Here is a 19,980-nt window from a genome sequence, read left to right on the forward strand (position 1 = left end):
ATATTAACTTGATTGAACAAAACATGCATGTATTGTATAACAATGTCCTAGGGTTGTCATCTGATGAAGATCATCAAAGGTTAGTGCTACATTTAGCTGTGGTTTGGGTTTATGTGACATTATATGCTAGCTTGAAAAATGGGTGTCTGATTATTTCTGGCTTGGTACTCTGCTGACATAATCTAATGTTTTGCTTTCGTTGTAAAGCCTTTTTGAAATCGGACAGTGTGGTTAGATTAACGAGAGTCTTATCTTTAAAATGGTGTAAAATAGTCATATTTTTGAAAAATTGAAGTAATAGCATATCTAAGGATTTGAATAACGCGCCACAGGATTCAACTGGCTGTTGAGTATGTGGGACGCAAGCGTCCCACCTAGCCCATAGAGGTTAACGAGAGAATCACTGACATGATGTCAGCTGGTCCTTTTGTGGCAGGGCTGAAATGCAGTGGAAATGTTTTTTGGGGATTGAGTTCATTTGCATGGCAAAGAGGGACTTTGCAATTAATTTCAATTCATCTGATCACTCTTCATAACATTCTGGAGTATTTGCAAATTGCCATCATACAAACTGAGGCAGCAGACTTTGTGAAAATTAATATTTGTGTCATTCTCAAAACTTTTGGCCACGACTGTACTGTTAATTTCAACAGTCAATTCTGTTTCGTAGGCCTATAATACATTTTAATTTAGCCAACCATTTCGTACCCTGCTCTGAGTGGGCCCAATGTTTATAGTGCACATGAATGTTCGCAAGACTAATGAAGGAGAAGTTCTGTTTATTTAATTCGTATTTCCTGTGTTATGTCGGAGTTCTGTGTGTCTGTGTCCTATTTAAAAAAAATATTATTTAACAAGGCAAATCAGTTAAGAACAATTCTTATTTACAATGACAGCCTACACCGGCCAAACCCAGACGACACTGGGCCAATTGTGTGCTACCCTATGGGACTCCCAATCACGGCCGGTTGTGATACAGCCCTATGTCTCTGCCATTATGGTTGTGCGTAATAGGAGCGAGCATGGTGCTCAGTGTAACAGAAATATGCTACGTGGCCTGCGCTCCACGCTTTGGGGTCAGAACGTTCAATAAGATAAAATATTGGTCCATGTATGCATGGTGCTGAAATATTAACCATCATTAAGTCTGATTAAGATGAATGTACCAATGTAACAATAGATGTGGAAAATGCCTTTTACATTGTAGAACCAGTTCATTGCTTGTAATTGCCAATTGGGTAATTGTATGGTCCTGGGGGCAGACAGACGCTGCGTCCAAATGGCTTCCTACTCCCTACATAGTCCATTACTTTTGACCACTACCAGTGCACTTCATAAGGAATAGGGTGCCATTTGGACACACCCAGAGGGGGTTACAGACCGGTTTCTAACAGATTAGAGGGATAATCGTCAGAGGACAATGTGCATGAGGGTGTCTGCTGACTCTGATGTATCCATCTGTGTTTGGGTTACCAATTCGACAGCCCCGCCTTCTGTCCCCTCACCATGGAAACCACCACGTCACCAGTCTCGGTAACAGGGACATTAGACACTCCATTACCACTCCATCAGCCCCCCTGGGGCCCTATCATCCTTTACCAATAGACTCAACTCTAGCACAATACTAATACTAATGTTTGCACACACCCACAGGATAAGAGCGCCTGCTAAATTACCTTTTTTGTTTTTAAAAAGTAAAAATGAGCCTTGCTCAGTACAGTCAGCAGATTTTTCACCTAGTCGGTTTAGGGATTCAAACAAGTAACCTTTTGATTACTGGCGCAAAGCTCTAACCGCTATGCTACCTGCCGCTTCTGTGCTGCCAGTAATTTACAGTAACCTACTGGCTACCGTTCCATTTATCATTATTGCATCAAATCTACTGAAACACAAATGCACAGCATATTACTGGAACACTTGTCTACAGTAACATGCTGCATTTCTAGAATTTACAATGCATTACTGGAAACAGTGGTAAGTAAACTGTTGCAGATTTACAGTCCAGGTAGCTGGTGTCAATGACAGGCAGTAATTCTGCCCCATGTATTTGATATACAGTACAGTAGGTATTTCAACACCTATTTTGTCATTTGTATTTCACTGGCCTGAACTACAATTCATGTGGCCTATTTTGTAAGTTTAATAAGAATGCATACATTTCCTAATACAAAAATGAACTTGCAAATAGCCCGCTTAACAATAACAACATTCTCGGTAACATAACCTTCTTACTTGCTATGACTGTGCTATGTTCTTGCACTGACAGTGTCACTGTGGATCAGTGTGTCTACTAAGTTACCAAAATGTAAAAATGAACACTTGCAAAGAACACTCCTGGGTATCAGCCCCTGAACTAGGCCTAATTTGATCAAAATACAAGTAGTTTAAGGGTGGAACTCAGAATAATACCCAGCGGTGTGCTTTGCAAGTTCATTTTTACATTTAGGTCATTTAGCAAGTGCTCTTGTCCAGAGCAACTTAGTCAGTGCATTATACTAAGGTTGATAAGAAAACACGTCATAGCAAGTACAACCTTTCTGTAACCGTTACTGAGAATTTGGTTGTAATTAAGGATACGTTGGCCTTCAAGGTATTTTGTATTTGTAACAAGATACTTTGAGGGATCTTTGCCCATCTCTGGCTAGCGGAAAGTACGTTACTGTAATATTCACAGGAACTTGCCACCAGCATCCAGCAAGTTAGACCAGTAGAGAACAAGTTCTCATTTACAACTGCGACTTGGCCAAGATAAAGCAAAGCAGTGCAACACAAACCACAGAGTTACACATGGAATAAACAAACGTTCAGTCAATAACACAATAGAAAAAGTCTATATACAGTGTGTGCAAATGGCGTGAGGTGGTAAGGCAATAAATAGGCCATGGTATCAAAGTAAATTACAATTTAGCAAATTAACACTGGAGTGATAGATGATAGATCAGTGGTCACTGATCTGTTTGTTAACTTGGCTATCGAAGACTTTAGAAAGGGCAGGATGGATATAGGTCTATAACAGTTTGGGTCTAGTGTCACCCCCTTTGAAGAGGATGACCGCGGCAGCTTTCCAATCTTTAGGGATCTCGGGCGATACGAAAGAGGTTGAACAGACTGGTAATAGGGGTTGCAACAATGGCGATGGATCATTTTAGAAAGAGAGGGTCCAGATTGTCTAGCCCAGCTGATTTGTACAGGTCCAGGAATACAGCAAAGCACAGGCAAAGTCCTAGAGGAAAACCTGGTTCAGGTCTGTTTTCCAACAGACAAGAGACAAATTCACCTGTCAGCAGGATAATAACCTAAAATGCAAGGCCAAATACACACGGAGTGTACAAAACATTAGGAACCGCTTACTTATATTGAGTTGCACCCCCTTTTGCCCTCAGAACAGCCTCAATTCGTTGGGGCATGGACTCTACAAGGTGTCGAAAGCGTTCCACAGAGATGCTGGCCCATGTTGACTCCAATGCTTCCCACAGTTGTGTCAAGTTGGATGGATGTCCTTTGGGTGGTGGACCATTCTTGAGACATACAGGAAACTGTTGAGCGTGAAAAACCCAGCAGCTTTGCAGTGCCTGGCACCCTGAAACCAGTGTGGCACCTACCACCCTGAAACCAGTGTGGCACCTACCACCCTGAAACCAGTGTGGCACCTACCACCCTGAAACCAGTGTGGCACCTACCACCCTGAAACCAGTGTGGCACCTACCACCCTGAAACCAGTGTGGCACCTACCACCCTGAAACCAGTGTGGCACCTACCACCCTGAAACCAGTGTGGCACCTACCACCATTCAAGGGCACTTAAATCTTTTGTCTTGCCCATTCACCCTCTGAATGGCGCACACACAATCCATGTCTCAAGGATAAAAAATTCCTTATTTAAATCTCTCCTCACCTTCATCTACACTGATTGAAGTGGATTTAACAGATGACATCAATAAGGGATCATAGCTTTCACCTGGATACACCTGTTCAGTCTGTCAGGGTATTCAACTCTCACCCTATGAGGTCTGGTGCCTGCTGGTTTTCTGTTCTAGCTGATATTTAAATTGCACCCACCTGGTGTCCCATGTCTAAATCAGTCTGTGATTAGAGGGGAACAATTTTAAAAAGCAGTGGAACTGGCTTCATGGTCCAGAATTGAATTGGAAGGGTTTATGTCATGGAAAGAGCAGGTGTTCCTAATGTTTTGTACACTTAGTGTACACTGGAGTTGCTTACCAAGACGATATAAATGTTACCGAGTGGCCTAGTCACAGTTTTGACTTAAAATCAGGTTAAAAAAAATCTGTAGGTATTCAGATGTATCCCTTGTTTTTTTTTATTAAATTGAGGGTTCATATAAATGATCATAATAAAATATATTTGGTCATGGAATAACATCTGGGAAATCAATTCTAGACTTTATTTTCCTTATCCATTATTATTAAATAGCCTGCCTAAAATATATCATGAGTCTTGTAAAACCAGGTAGAATTGCAGAAAATTATCTTAAGAAAAACAAAAAATGCATAGGTCCCTCAAATTAAATTAAATAAAGCTGGTGTTGTATTTAATATAGACTCTCTCAAACAATACTACAAAAGTGAATAAGGGGGCTCTGGGGAAAATAGTTAGGAACCCCTGATCTAGAATGTAACGCTCTAGTGGACAAATGCGTTCCTTCAGTACCCCCCCTTCCCCTTCTCTACCACTTTCATGATCGGCCAGTGAAGAGGGACTACTTTGCGAGTAGAAATCAGGACCAGCGTTGAGGAGGAGGTCCTAATTCTTAGGACATGCTCTTTCAGGTTTAACCAATTAAAACCAGAGAGAGAAAATTGACATTCAATAACAGAATCAGCTGCTTTGCATTTGGCAGTAAAGGTTCGAAGGCTCCAGCGGTCCGCTACTGAAGTGTATGTTACCTGTATGTCCTGCAGTAGTTCTTGTTTCCTGCGGCGTATGCTCTCCAACTCCTGTTTCTCCTTGGGACTCAGATCATGAGGCACTGAGAGAGGGAGAGGAAGAGAGAGGGGGAGAGGAAGAGAGAGGGCGAGAAATGTAGTGAAAATTAAAAGAGAGGGAGAGAGAGCGAGCGAGCGTTAAGTAGAAAGTGAGGATAATAGTGCTCTGGGTCACCATGGCAACAGAGCCTACATCCATCAAATTACACCCCAAACTCCAACCCCCTTCTAGCCAACGACTGAGGTGACATACCCCCACATAAACCTTACAAACCAGCCCCCCCATGCCAACGAAGCACTCAAGCACCACACCAAGTACTCACTCACAAGACCAAACCAACCCTCCCAGACACAAGCCTGAACAATATCTGCAATACAAAAATAAGTGAAAGGCAAAACACCACGTGTCCACCCGAGAGAGCGCGCGAGAGAGATGGACAAAGGACACCCATCACACCGTAGGCCAGCTAAGCAGAAGACCAAAATATCAGCTCCCATTTTGAAACATGGACATGAGAATAACATCTCCCTGGTGCGTGCACACACACACACACACACACGCGCCCACACACACACACACACACACACACACACACACACACACACACACACACACACACACACACACACACACACACGAGTCCCAAATTTCATCAGGGGAAGAGAACAGAATGGATTTACATATCAGCTTATGAAGTAATCTCTCATGGCAGCTCCTATCAGGCCAGCGGCATAGTTTAGAGGTCAGTGTGTGTGACAGAACACACTGTCATAGCTCTACTGCCACTGGATGTGTGGTGGCTGCACCTTCAACAACAAAACACACACACTGTTGGCCTATGCCTGTTTACTGACCTTACACTTACACAAACGAGAAAAATCCACGAAATGTACAGAACCACAAGGAAGTCATTTAGGCTACTAACAACAGTTTAGGTCTTCTCACAACAGACTTCAATGTCTTCTACAAAACAAATTGAAATTACCTGCTAAAGTTCTCAATTTTATCCATTGAAGACTGTTGTGACGTGTCTTTTGTACACGTAGGCCTAGTACTCAACTAAGAGGTGTGTATACAGTGCATTCAGAAAGTATTGAGACCCCTTCACTTCTTCCACATTTTGTTACATTACAGCCTTATTCTAAAATCAATCTACACACAATACCTCAATGTATTGTGAACATCACCAGGGCCAAGCTTCCTGCCATCCAGGACCTCTATACCAGATGGTGTCAGAGGAAGGCCCTAAAAATTGTCAAAGACTCCAGCCACCCTAGTCATAGACTTCTCTCTGCTACTGCACAGCAAGCGGTACCAGAGCACCAAGTCTAGGTCCAAAAGACTTAACAGCTTCCACCCTCAAACTATAAGACTCCAGAACAGCTAATCAAATGGCTACCCAGACTATTTGCATTGCACCCCCCCCCCCTTTCTACACTACTGCTACTCTGCTTATTATCTATGCATAGTCACTTTAACTCTACCTGCATGTACAAATTACCTCAATTACCTCGACTAACCGGTGTCGCCGTACAGGTACCCCCTGTATATAGCCTCGCTATTGTTATTTTACTGCTGCTCTTTAATTATTTGTTACTTACATTTTTTACTTAACACTTTTCTTAAAACTGCATTGTTGGTTAAGGAGTTGTAAGTAAGCATTTCACTGTAAGGTTGTATTTGGAACATGTGAGAAATAGAATTTGATAATGACAGCGAAAACATTTTTGTGCAAATTTTTAACAAAAAATGTAATACCTTATTTACACAAGTATTCAGACCCTTTGCTATGAGACTCGAAATTGAGCTCAGGTGCATCCTGTTTCCATTGATCATCCTTGAGATGTTTCTACAACTAGATTAGAGTCAGTTGATTGGACATGATTTTTAAAAAGGCACACACACACGTATATAAAAGGTCCCACAGTTGACAGTACATGTCAGAGCAAACACCAAGCAATGAGGTTGAAGGAATTGACCGTAGAGCGCCAAGACAAGATTGTGTCGAGGCACAGATCTAAGGAAGGGTACCAAACAATTTCTGCAGCATTGAAGGTCCCCAATAACACAGTGGCCTACATCATTCTTAAATGGAAGAAGTTTGGAACCACCAAGACTCTTCCTAGAGCTGGCCGCCCGGACAAACTGAGCAATCAGGGGGAGAAGGGCCTTGGTCAGGGAGGTGACCAAGAACCCGATGGTCACTGACAGAGCTCCAGAGTTCCTCTGTGGAGCTGGGAGAACCTTCCAGAAGGACAACCATCTCTGCAGCACTCCACCAATCAGGCTTTTATGGTAGAGTGGCCAGACGGAAGCCATTCCTCAGTCAAAAGCATGACAGCCCGCTTAGAGTTGCCAAAAGACACCTAAAGGACTCTCAGACCACGAGAAACAAGATTATCTGATGAAACCTAAATTGAACTCATTGGCCTGAATGCCAAGCATCACGTCTGGAGGAAACCTGGCACCATCCCCATGTTGATGGCAGCATCATGCTGTGGGGATGTTTTTCAGAAGCAGGGACTGGGAGACTAGTCAGGATCGAGGGAAAGATGAACAGAGCAAAGTACAGAGAGATCCTTGATGAAGTCCTGATCACTCTGGAGCAGGTTCTCAGACTGGGGTGAAGGATCACCTTCCAATAGGACAACGACCCTAAGCACACAGCCAATACAACGCATAAATGGCTTCGGGACAAGTCTCAATGTCCTTGAGTGGCCGAGCCAGAGCCCGGGCTTGAAACCGGTTTCAGACTATCTGGTACCCGTATCATTTATTTAGTGTTGTTTACATTGTTCCAAATGGTCAGAAAACATATTGTAATCGAACAGCACCTGTTTGGCACACGTAATATGCATGCAGCGCTTGCTCCTTACCTTCTTTTCCTTGATCTCCAGTATTTTCACAACTAGTCAAATTTATTCCACATCTGACTTCCCCTTTACTGCCTGAGCAACCAGTAAACATTCCTGTTTGTGACGTGCTCTGCATCCATTTTGCTGTCACGTGTTACGGTGTTCAGAGTTTGTTATAACCAATTTATTGGTGCGATTAGGATATGCTATAGGTCTGGGCCTATTGGTCACATGCATGCGATGCATACATGTGTCACGTAAAGAGAGCAAGGGTTGAAGGAATGTTTTTCCTAAACAAATGAGGGATTTCGGTAACAGAACTTTTCAGTCAGAAATGGCTGTAATTATGTTGTAGCTTCAGCAACACGGACAGCGCGATACACACTGTTGATGTTCTGTGGTGGTTGCTGCAGCATGGAGAATAGTTTTTTTTAACACCGTGCAGCAAGTATATCCAGGTCCAGCTAGAGACGAAACGGTATGAAAATTTCATATCACGATTATAGTGACCAAAATTATCACAGTTATCAGTATTATCGCGCTATTGTTCAAAATGTGCTGAAAATTTTCAAAAAGTACTGATAAAACATTTGAAATGATTTCAGTGTGTGTATGTTGAAAACCAACAAATAATATTAGCAGCACTATGCACTTTGTGTGCATAAACATTAAAATAATAACATTAAAGATGGCACCATGTGGTAAAAGTTTCCCTAGTGCAGATTGTAATGAACACTACCTTAAGTAAGCAATTCAAATGTGCATATAAAAGCAACACAAGTAAAGCAATGTGCATGTAAGAACAATACAACCATACGTAAACAAATCCAATGTGCAAGTGTTGACATTAAAATAACACAAAATATGTAAACAAATCAAATGAACAGCACTGATTGTATGTCTGTTCTCTCCTTCATAAAGACATAAGGTGCTGCTGGCCTAACATCCTGTAAGTATGCATCTTTGTTCACTTGAGATTGAAATGTAAAAATGTCAGCATATTTTCTTTGTCTGGTTTAAGTAGTGATCTGCGAGGAGAGAATGTGCCCGCTGGCAGTGAACTCTCTGATGGCACGCTGGTTGCTGGGATGCACAAAATCTTCCTGGCAACCCTGGCAAGGTGAGGCAGCTCTGATGCATGGCCCCTCCACCACACCAGTGGATCCTCTTCTGCTGGAATGTGTAGGGCCCCTCCACCACACCAGTGGATCCTCTTCTGCTGGAATGATGGCAGAGAGAGGTAGACCTTGATCTCTTCTTTCCCTCTGTCTTCTGGGGTGGTCGGAATCTGACCCTCTTCACCTCTCTGCTGCCTTGTTGAGGTAATTTTTCTCAGCAACCCAGCCAGGCCTTTCCCCTCTGATGCCACTGTGGGGGTGTTGGAGGTGCTGCTGGGGATTGTGGTTCTTCCCTGACTTGTGCAGCTGTCAGCTTCAAGACCTCCTGGACACAGCGGTCTGTGTCAACTTTTGCAGCCTCAGGCTCATCTAAAAAGCTCCTTTTGAAGCAGGGGTCAATGAAACAAGCCATGTGCATGACTCTTTGCCTTCTCTGTGGATCTGTTGTTAAGGTCTTCTCTCATTACCCTTTTCATCTCCTTGGTCAGGGATGGCTCCGTATCCTTTTCCACCAGAACATCACGGGTGATGTGGTCCAGTCAGGCTTGATGGCTTGATCTGAGGCAAGTGCATCTGTAAACATGCTCAGAGGTTCAAGGAGCTGGCACAGTTTCTCCATGACACTTTTGTTGGAATCCTTGGGTATCACATGCCATGTTCCTCTTTCTCCAGCCAGTGTCGCACAGATTGGCTGCTGTTGGCTGAGGAAACGCTCAAGCATCTTGTGTAGATCCCCATTGGGTCACCACATCATGGATCAGAGCTTTCTGTGGCATGTTGAGTGCAGCTTGCTTTTCTCTCAGTTCTCTCCTTCTCTTCCAGCTCCGTGACAAGCCTTGGACCAGATGACAGCAGGCCTTGACTGCTATGTCAACTCTCTGAATTTTCAGAGCCTTTGAGATGGCCAGGTTCAAATTATGGCCAAAGCACCCAAACCACAGATCTGGGAACTCTTCAAAAGCCTTCATCATGTTGGTTGCGTTGTCTGTGGTTATGCAGACCAGGTCTTTCTTGTTGATCCCCCACTCTTCCAGCATATTCTCAAAAAACTCTGATGTTGTGAGCCGAGTGATCTTCTGAGAAGAACTGCGTTTCCAGGCAGTTTGATTCAAGTTGCCAGTCTGGGGTGAGGTAATGGATAGTAAAGCTGATGTAGGGTTAACCACCCCTGCTTTCACTGGTCCAGAGGTCAGTAGTTACAGCAAACCATGTGCCTTGAGAAACATTTTCCAACGTCAGCTTTAGCCTGGTTGAACAGGTTTGGGATTTCAGTCTTGGAAAATAATGTTTGTGATGGCACTTTGTCGTGAGGCACAGTAACCTCCATCAGCCTCAGAAAGCCAGGCCTCTCAACAATTTGAAATGGCATCATGTCCTTTGCAACGTAACATGAAAGGGCTGCAGTGAGGTCGAGCATTTTTTGATGTGGGTGCATAAGCAGCCTGCCTGTTAAATGATTGTTCGAGTGTCTGTGTCACAACTGTAGATGAGCGACCAGTAGCATCACTGGGTTTTCCTGCTGCATGCCCACTCTGTAAACACAGGAATAGCAAATGTATTATTATTATTGGTGGTGTTACATTATTAACACACACAGTCTATATTCTGTGTTTCATTTGAGTATATGCAATGACCCCATGCACAATTTACATAAATACAAATGAGTCTTTAGAAGACAGTGATAGTAATTGCAATGAGCCCAACAATTGACATAAATACAGGAGTCTTGTGTAGGAGTCTATAGTGTTTCTCCTGTTGGAGCACTTTTACAACCAAGTCGATGACTGACGGATTTTAAATGAACAAAATATGTTGGTTGGGTGACTAAACTACATAACGTGTTATTGTGTGCAATGGGAGAATAGAGTCTTCAGACACACGATGCATACAGCAGCAGAACAACGTGTAGTGTTTTTACAGGAATAGGTAACACTGAAAGCTTCAGTTTACATTATTGACAAGCTATTAGCAAGTTAGACAGACAAACCATGACATTTTCCCCCATTCCGAAGTCCCCACATCATGCATTGAGCTAAAAGTTAACTGACCTTGCATTCGCTATAAAGTAGTGGGTGGTGGTCACGAAGATGACTCAAGAGATTTGAAGTGTTGCCCCCTTTCGCAGCAATTTTTTGTTGTTGCATGTTCTGCAGACAGGGTGACCATCTTCGATTAAGTTTCCCTCAGTACTCTTGTAAAACCCAAAATACAACCACACTTCAGATTTGATCCTCTTAGAAGGCTGAAAAATCTCCCGAGCGCTGTCACTGCCTTCCGCCATGTTCTCACACAACACAAACCCCACGTTGCATGCTGCACCTGCGTCAGACTGTTGCTAACTTCGGTTGATGCTGGAGAGTATTTACTGTGAGTTTTTCAAACCGCTGTAATCAAACACAGTTTTAATGATAATTAAAACTTGAAACTGTAATACTCACCATCAGGAATTTTACCATGGTTTATCTTGAAACCGGTAACCGTTTCATCCCTAGGTCCAGCACAATCAAATCAATTGCGGTCAGACTCCCCTCTAGTCAATTGTGTGTCTTAATTATTTCATCAAAAAGTTTGCTTAAAGCGTCAGACAAGCTCAGTGGATATAATTGATTTGATTAAAGCACATAGGATGTGTCTATATATGGAAAAATACACATTTAAATAATGTTGACCAATCGATTGGTCGAAAGAACAGACAACTCTTGGTTGACCAATACTTTTTTGTTGTTGTCGGGGACAGACCTAGTACACACATTTGACATTTAGCAGACGCTCTTATCCAGAGTGAGTTACAGTAGTGAGTGCATACATTTCATACTTTTTCCCCCCCTCTCCATACCGTCCCCTAATGGGAATTGAAACCCACAACCCTGACGTTGCAAGCGCCATTCTCTACCAACTGAGCCACACACACACACACACACAATTTCTCCTCAGCTTATACTATAGTTTTCCTACCCGAGTGAGTTTGTCTCTCCCAGTCCTCCCACTGTTCCCAGTATAACACCGGTCCAGAAGCAGCTGTCTCCTACTAACCCTTTATTCTGTCCACCAGTATCCAGACCCCACTCTCTAGCCTGGTCTACTGTGCCAGTAGACGTGCAGTTCCAGTAGCAGAGAGTTGTGCCAGTCCAGCCCAGCTCAGTAAAGCTCACCGGTATTAGCGAGTCTCACAGTTAAGAGTTATGCCTGAGTCCAGTCCAGTCAAGTTTAAATATAGTCCAGTCCAGTCTTAGTCCTTGTCTAATCCATTCACACAGTAGCAGCACTCTCTCAATAATATAGTCCAGACTTCTCTCCCAGTACAGCAGACCAGTATTATTAGTTCTTTCCCAGTATAACCCAGTTGTATCCCAGTGCAGTCCAGTACCAGCTGTATAACCGACTGTCCCAGTCCCTCTGAGCCCTCCTGCACCCGTCCGGCCCTCCAATCCTGTGGTGCGATACTAAAATAACCAACACGGCCCCCCTCTCTCCTCAGCAGCCGGGCAGACTCTTTAACTCTTAACCTGCCAGGCTTACCGTCTGTCTGTCACTCCACCACACTACAGGCTCCTAATCCAACACAGAGAGAGACACAGAGAGAAAGGAGGATGACAAAGAACAAGGCAAGAGGTTAGCTGCTCCACCACACCAGAGAGAGGGAGAGAGGGAGAGAAAGCAAGTGTATGAGTGTAAGCCAGAGGAGTGTTCAGCTCAATCGCTTACCTTTTGTTGAAAGATCACTGACAGGACAGGGGGGAAACCCTCCCAACTCCTCCCTCTTTCCCTCCAAACATTAGGCCTATACATAGTCTCCACCCTGTGGACACACACAGGCCTAGAGAGAGATAGAGATATCTATCTGTCTGTGTGTGTGAGATTCTTCTCTCTGCTCATGACTGTCAGATTGTACACCAATATCCCCCAGCTCTGAATATGATCTCCGACTTATAAACAGAACCATCATGTAACAAGGGGTCCTCTGTTCCACAAAATTGCATGAATGTGAACACCCACAGCTCATATGAACAGTGGGTGAATTATTCCATTATCTATTATTTTTTCATCAGGCAACATGAACAACTTGCCCTCCAAGAGACGCAAAAAATAATAACTAATTAGTGGTGGTCGGCGCTGTTTAAGATGAGGATTATTTTTATATGAGCATGACCGTCATTCATATTCCATTCACCCAGCTCAATGTAACATCAATAGGTTTAGGCTACTACATGATACTTTTCCCTGTACCCATCATGAGGTTGCTACAACCTAGCCTATGCATGAAAGTTCACAACGTACGTAGCTGCACAGGTCGAGAGAAGTTTGAGTCATCAAGGTGGAAAGACAGTGACACATTCAATACCGCCTTGCACACTCCTGCCTGCATCGAGCTGATCTAGGGTGTAATCATTAGTCCAACAGTCGCAAATTAGCTTCTGTTGGAGAAACTCGGGTATGTTTATCCCCGTTTCGTTCCTTTTAAGAAAAAAGTTTTTCAACAGAATCGGTGGAATGAATACACCCCTGATCACACGCAAATCACTTCCATAGCAGCCACATAAAAACAGTATGATCACTTTGCTCGTTGTATATATCTACACACTCTCCTCCTCTCACCTTTTCCCTTCACTTCTGGAATTCAGCACACAACAAATCAGCAGTCTGTGACCAGGAGAAAACAAAAACTTTCCAAATCAAACCTTCATATCACAACTGCTGCTAACGCACAGCCGACATCGTTGTCACGTCAAAGTCAACATAGTTCTAGTAGCTATCGCGTTAGTAAACTCGTAACAATCATGCAGTACAGTGTACAGCCAGAAAGCCTTTTAGCAGTTACACAGGCGGGCCCCAGTGGCAAAACATTAATACAACCAAAAGCTTACCTTGACTTGGAAGAGTTCCAGGGTTGGCTAGTCATTGCCAGCTAGCCAACATAGCATTCCTCTCTGTTTGAGCCGGGTGTTTGAGTAGGCTAAACTAGCTATCTGCATTCACTAGCTAAGTGAAAGTTTTAAAAAAATACAACCAAATCGCTTTCTCTCCCTCTCTGAAGAAATTAATTTGTTCAAAACTGTTCAACTATTGTTTCTCTCTCTTTGAGTCAACTAACATTACTCACCACATTGTATGGACTGCAGTGCTAGCTATCTATAGCTTCTGCTTTCAGTACTAGGTTCATTCTCTGATTCTTTGATTGGGTGGACAACATTTCTTTCAGCATGAACTGACCCTCTGATAGGATGGAGGACGTCCTCCGGAAGTTGTCATGATTACTGTGTAGGTCTATGGAATGGGGTGAGACCCATGAGCCTCCTAGGTTTTGTATTGAAATCAATGTACCCAGAGGAGAACAGAAGCTAGCTGTCCTCTGGCTACACCATGGTGCTACCCTACAGAGTGCTGCTGAGGCTACTATAGACCTTCATTGCAAAAGTGTGTTTTAACCTGTTTAGGATAGGGGGCAGTATATTCACGGCCGGATAAAAAAACGTACCCGATTTAATCTGGTTATTACTCCTGCCCAGAAACTAGAATATGCATATAATTGTTTGATTTGGATAGAAAACACCCTAAAGTTTCTAAAACTGTTTGAATGGTGTCTGTGAGTATAACAGAACTCATATGGCAGGCCAAAACCTGAGAAGATTCTATACAGGAAGTACCCTCTCTGACCATTTCTTGGCCTTCTATAGCCTCTTTATCGAAAACAGAGGATCTCTGCTGTAACGTGACATTTTCTAAGGCTCCCATAAGCTCTCAGAAGGCGCCAAAACGGGGAATGATGACTCTGCAGTCCCTGGCTGAAAAACAGTAGCGCATTTGGAAAGTGGTCGATCTGAGAACAATGACACGGGCGCGCGCCTGCACGTGAAGACACCATTTTCTTCTTTCAGTCTTTGAACGAAAACAACGTCGGAACAACCGGTCGGAATATTATCGCTATTTTACGAGAAAAATCGCATTAAAAATTGATTTTAAACCGTGTTTGACATGCTTCGAAGTACGGTAATGGAATATTTTGAATTTTTTTGTCACGATACGCGCCGGCGCGTCACCCATCGGATAGTGTCTTGAACGCAAGAACAAAACGCCACTATTTGGATATAACTATGGATTATTTGGAACCAAAACAACATTGGGTGTAAAGTAGAAGTCCTGGGAGTGCATTCTGACAAAGAACAGCAAAGGTAATCCAATTTTTCTTATAGTAAATCTGAGTTTGGTGAGTGCCAAACTTGGTGGGTGTCAAAATAGCTAGCCTGTGATGGCCGGGCTATCTACTCAGAATATTGCAAAATGTGCTTTCACCGAAAAGCTATTTGAAAATCGGACACCGCGATTGCATAAAGGAGTTCTGTATCTATAATTCTTACAATAATTGTTATGTTTTTTGTGAACGTTTATCGTGAGTAATTTAGTAAATTCACCGGAAGTTTTCGGTGGGTATGCTAGTTCTGAACGTCACATGCTAATGTAAAAAGCTGGTTTTTGATATAAATATGAACTTGATTGAACAAAACATGCATGTATTGTATAACATAATGTCCTAGGAGTGTCATCTGATGAAGATCATCAAAGGTTAGTGCTGCATTTAGCTGTGGTTTTGGTGACATTATATGCTAGCTTGAAAAATGGGTGTCTGATTATTTCTGGCTGGGTACTCTCCTGACATAATCTAATGTTTTGCTTTCGTTGTAAAGCCTTTTTGAAATCGGACAATGTGGTTAGATAAAGGAGAGTCTCGTCTTTAAAATGGTGTAAAATAGTCATATTTTTGAAAAATTGAAGTTTTGGGATTTTTGAGGAGTTTGTAATTCGCGCCACGCCCTATCATTGGATATTGGCGAGGCGTTCCGCTAGCGGAACATCTAGATGTAAGAGGTTAATGAATTATTTTGTGATATATTTAGTATAGTTTTATCTTAAAAGAATCACTTAATGTTTCGCTATTTTTATTTTGCTGAAATTCACTGAGGAGGCTGGTCCTCCCCTTCCTCCTCTGAGCAGTCTCCTATTGCTCAATGTGTGCTCTTAGGTTGGACTGCTGTGAGTCCATTAGCTACAGTCTCTGATATAAATCTGCAAAGAACCTATTAAGTCCTGGAAAAACCTGTATACTGTAGGCCTAGAAGCAGTTTGAAAATGTTATGGAATAGTATTAGTATTGATACTGTTATTCAGCCACTGGGGTCCCCCTCTCCTCACTGCACCACTGAGCTCAACTCAAGTTAGGTGAACTAGATATGCATTGGTGACTAACCTTGCCTGAAACCTGAATACTTGTGTTAGTGCTCTGATCTGCTAATTGCTCATTAAAGGTGTTGTGTGCCATGACTGAGAGGTTCCCCAATCACTGCCTAAATGGCACACACAAACTCATGTGGCGAGCTTCATGGTCTCTCTCACACACCACCCCCACCCCACCCCCCAGGTCTGATACTGAGAAAGATGAAGCCAAAAGGGAAAAAGAGAGGGACGAGAGTAGATAGAGTGGAGAGAGAGAGACTGGGAGAGTGTCAATTGGTTTTATACTCCTATAGCCTCTCTCCTACATCCTCTCCTCACATGCTTTTGAAAATGGTCAACGGAAATCGAGGAGTGGGAACGTGGAAACAAGTGCAATTGTATGAAATGAGACTCTCCTCCACTTGCGCATCATCAACCAAATAATGTTAACAGGGGTGGAATTACAAAATCAATGTGTAAAGTCATAAAAAGACAAGTAGCTAGATGTGCAAGACATTTTATAGATAAAAGTATAAGTATGGTATCATTTAAATGTGTGCATGCTTTTCTCCTTCGAGAAAACAACAGCCGATTCAAAGGGGGTGTGGAGGATTTAAAACACTTCTGCGGTAGTTGCTGGGAGGATACTCTTGTGCACCTCTGCTGAAGTAGGCAGGGATTTGTCTGCCAAAGAAATCTTTGAGCAGTCCGCCTAAGCTTTAAAAAAAAAAAAAAAAAAAAAGGAATGAATACATTTTCGGGATGGAAAAACACTTTCAGTGTAAACTTAAAAATTACTAAACCAGATATAAAATGTATGCAGAAAAGATAAATGGACCTATTTTTTTTATTTTCATAATATAATCTTTGAGAACTAACAATCACCAAAATAAAAGCTAGACATCAGGGAATTTGAAAATTCACAAAACAATTAATTTAACAGTATTGATTGTTATTAAGTTCGAGCAAAAGAACACACCATTAGCAATTGAAGGAAATTGTCTATAAAACAGCACAATTTTCTCTCAGCTCCATGGCAAAGAAATGCTAAAAAAAGATATACAAAATGGGGGCCTTTAAAATGTTCTCAGCCTCCCGAGTGGCGCAGTGGTCTGCAGCGCAGTGCCACTAGAGATCCTGGCTCGAGTCCAGGCTCTGTCGCAGCTGGCCACGGCCAGGAGACCCATGGGGCGGCGGGTAGCCTAGTGGTTAGAGCGTTGGACTAGTAACCGAAAGGTTGCAAGATCAAATCCCCGAGCTGACAAGGTAAAAAACAGTGGCCCAGTGTCATCTGGGTTAGGGGAGAGTTTGGCCAGCAAGGACGTTCTTGTCCCATCGCACTCTAGCGACTCTTGTGGCGGGCTGGGTGCAATGCATGCTGACACAGTGTTTCCTCTGACACATTGGTGCAGCTGGCTTCCAGGTTAAGCAGGCATTGTGTCAAGAAGCAGTGCGGCTAATCTGGGTTGGGTTTCAGAGGACGCAAGGCTCTCGACCTTCGCATCTCCTGAGTCCGTACGGGAGTTGCAGTGATGGGACAAGACTGTAACTACCAATTGGATACTATGAAATTGGGGAGGGAAAAAAAAATATTCTGTTCTCTAAAATTCTTCCAACAACCATGCACATTGCCTAACCTGAGCCCCTTTTTGATCAATATTTTTTTTTTAAATTTTTTTTAAAAAAAAGCTGAGTAGATAATCGGAGGAGGGAAGTGTAACAGTTTAGCCTCCGTCCCAATCCTCACCCCAACCTGGGCTTGAACCAGACATTGCATAGATGATAAAAGAGAGTAGCGGGGGGGGGGGGGGGGGGAATGCAAATAGTCTGGGTAGCCATTTGATTACATGTTCAGGTGTCTTATGACTTGGGGGTAGAAGCTGTTTAGAAGCCTCTTGGACCGCTTGCCGTGCGGTAGCAGAGAGAACAGTCTATGACTAGGGTGGCTGGAGTCTCTGACACCAGACATAGGATGTAGGGCTAATGGGGGCATTTTGGATTGGGACACTCACTGGGCAAAACAAATGTCAGGAGTTCTCACTTTCTGTCTGTCTGTCAATTGGGAAAATACATTGAATCAGAGCGTCATATAGGACAAAGCAAACCACTCACCAGTGGCAATGTTGCACACAACTCACACACACGTTGACAACTGTTTACCAATACAAATAAACATTTGATTGATTAAATTGACTCCTACCACCCCACACAACCTTTAACAGAAGAGCATATCCACAACGCACGCACAAACAGCCTTTAAATGCAAACTCTTTGTATCCTATCATTTTAACTGAATCAATGGACCCTTTCATCATATTTATAGACAGACTCATTATGAATTCAGTGTTACACAACGCACACATAGCTGCATGGCCTCAATTCAGTCAGCTAAATGAACCTATTGTTCTAAGATCGTCTGGAAATTTGCATAAGAAGGAAACCAGATTATAGACCTGTTGCGCTGCAGACTGGGTAAATTAACTTTTTAGCCAGTCAACTTGAAAACGTACAGCTAAAACATTTAACTAACAGCCAACAGAAACAATGTAGCAAGAATTTAGATGAAAAATAAATAGCCTACAAGTATTAACTGTTTATAAAGCTAGGGCCTACATCAAATAGCCTCAGCTAGATAACGTTAGGCTAATTAGGTCGGTCGCTACTTACCCACTCCGTCTTCCGACTTCAGAACCATCGTGTAGCCTTTCTGTAAACTACGAATCCTTTCAAAAACTTTACAGATTGCTATTTACGTAGCACCACTTTATTTGATAGCTCAGATTATAAATATTTTGGGGGGAATAACTTTTTGTAGACTTTCTGTCTTCAAATGTAACAGCTGTGAATTGACTCTGAACTGGGGCGTCCCATGCGGTAGAAATGAGGCGTGGTTTAGGAACACTTGCTAATGGATAGCCAATCAGATGCTTTGCTCTACCGAGAAAGAGGGAGAGAGAAGGATAGAGGTGAGAGTATACAAGGACAGAGAAAATGATAGACGAGAGAGAGGAAGAAAAAGAGGAGAGAGTAAGAGGGAGAAAAATGGGATAATGGAGGGAGAGGGTTTTAAAGAGCAGCTGTGTGCTTGAATCAGAGCTTCATTCACTAAGTTTGGCCACAGAGAGAGGAAAACAGGATATGCTGAGAGAGAGAGAGAACCGGGGAAGAATATAGTCATACAGAGCATTACATGATATGCCACTGATATCTGCAGAACCAAGGAGAAAAGTTACTTAAAATAAGGTATACATCGGAATATATGAGTGCCTTGCACTGAATTTCTTGACATTTTATTGTGTTATAAAGTGGGATTCAAATTGATTTAATTGTCATTTTTTAGATAAACAAAAAATGCATAACTAAAATATAGTCGTTGCATACATTTTCAGCCCCTTTGTTTAGGCAAGCCTAAATTAGTTCAGGAGTAAAATTTTGCTTAACAAATCACATAATAAGTTACATGGACTCACTCTGTGTGAAATAATACGGGTTGACATTATTTTTTTAATGACTAACCCTTCCTCTGTCCCCCATACATCAAACAGTATTGAATTTGAATTCCAAGCACAGATTCAACTACAAAGACCAGGGAGCTTTTTGAATGCCACTTAAAGAAGGGCAGTGATTGGTAGATGGGTAACAATAACAAATCAGACATTGAATATCTCTTTAAGCATGGTCAAGTTAATAATTATGTTGTGGATTGTATATTAAACCACCCAGACACATCAAAGATACAGTTGTCCTTTTAATCCCACTTTGTAACACAATAAAATGTGAAGAAATCCAAGTGGTCTGAATGCTTTTGTAAGGCACTGTATATATTATTAGATATAAGCCTCTGAAAGGAAT

The 19,980-nt window shown here is 42.5% G+C and overlaps 1 protein-coding gene across 2 annotated transcripts in view; it reads right to left on the reverse strand.

Annotated features, from left to right (window-relative positions):
- Nucleotides 1-19,299, reverse strand: part of cyth1b (cytohesin 1b) — a 38,390-nt gene extending 19,091 nt beyond the window's left edge. Inside the window, exons 1-2 of one of the 2 annotated variants that reach the window (XM_082977337.1) lie at nucleotides 18,796-19,299; nucleotides 4,907-4,989 (exon numbers count right to left, since the gene is read on the reverse strand). In XM_082977337.1, coding sequence (XP_082833463.1) covers nucleotides 4,907-4,989; nucleotides 18,796-18,823 — 111 coding nt within the window. In that variant the 5' untranslated portion in view covers nucleotides 18,824-19,299. Of the gene's footprint in view, nucleotides 1-4,906; nucleotides 4,990-11,874; nucleotides 13,128-18,795 lie in introns of those variants that run through there. The other variant, XM_082977339.1, reaches the window with a different exon arrangement.
- Between the last annotated feature and the right edge of the window lie 681 nt (nucleotides 19,300-19,980).

Source organism: Salmo salar, chromosome 01, assembly GCF_965601325.2.
Source record: "Salmo salar chromosome 01, fSalSal1, whole genome shotgun sequence".
In the NCBI taxonomy this organism is placed as follows: Eukaryota; Metazoa; Chordata; class Actinopteri; order Salmoniformes; family Salmonidae; genus Salmo; species Salmo salar.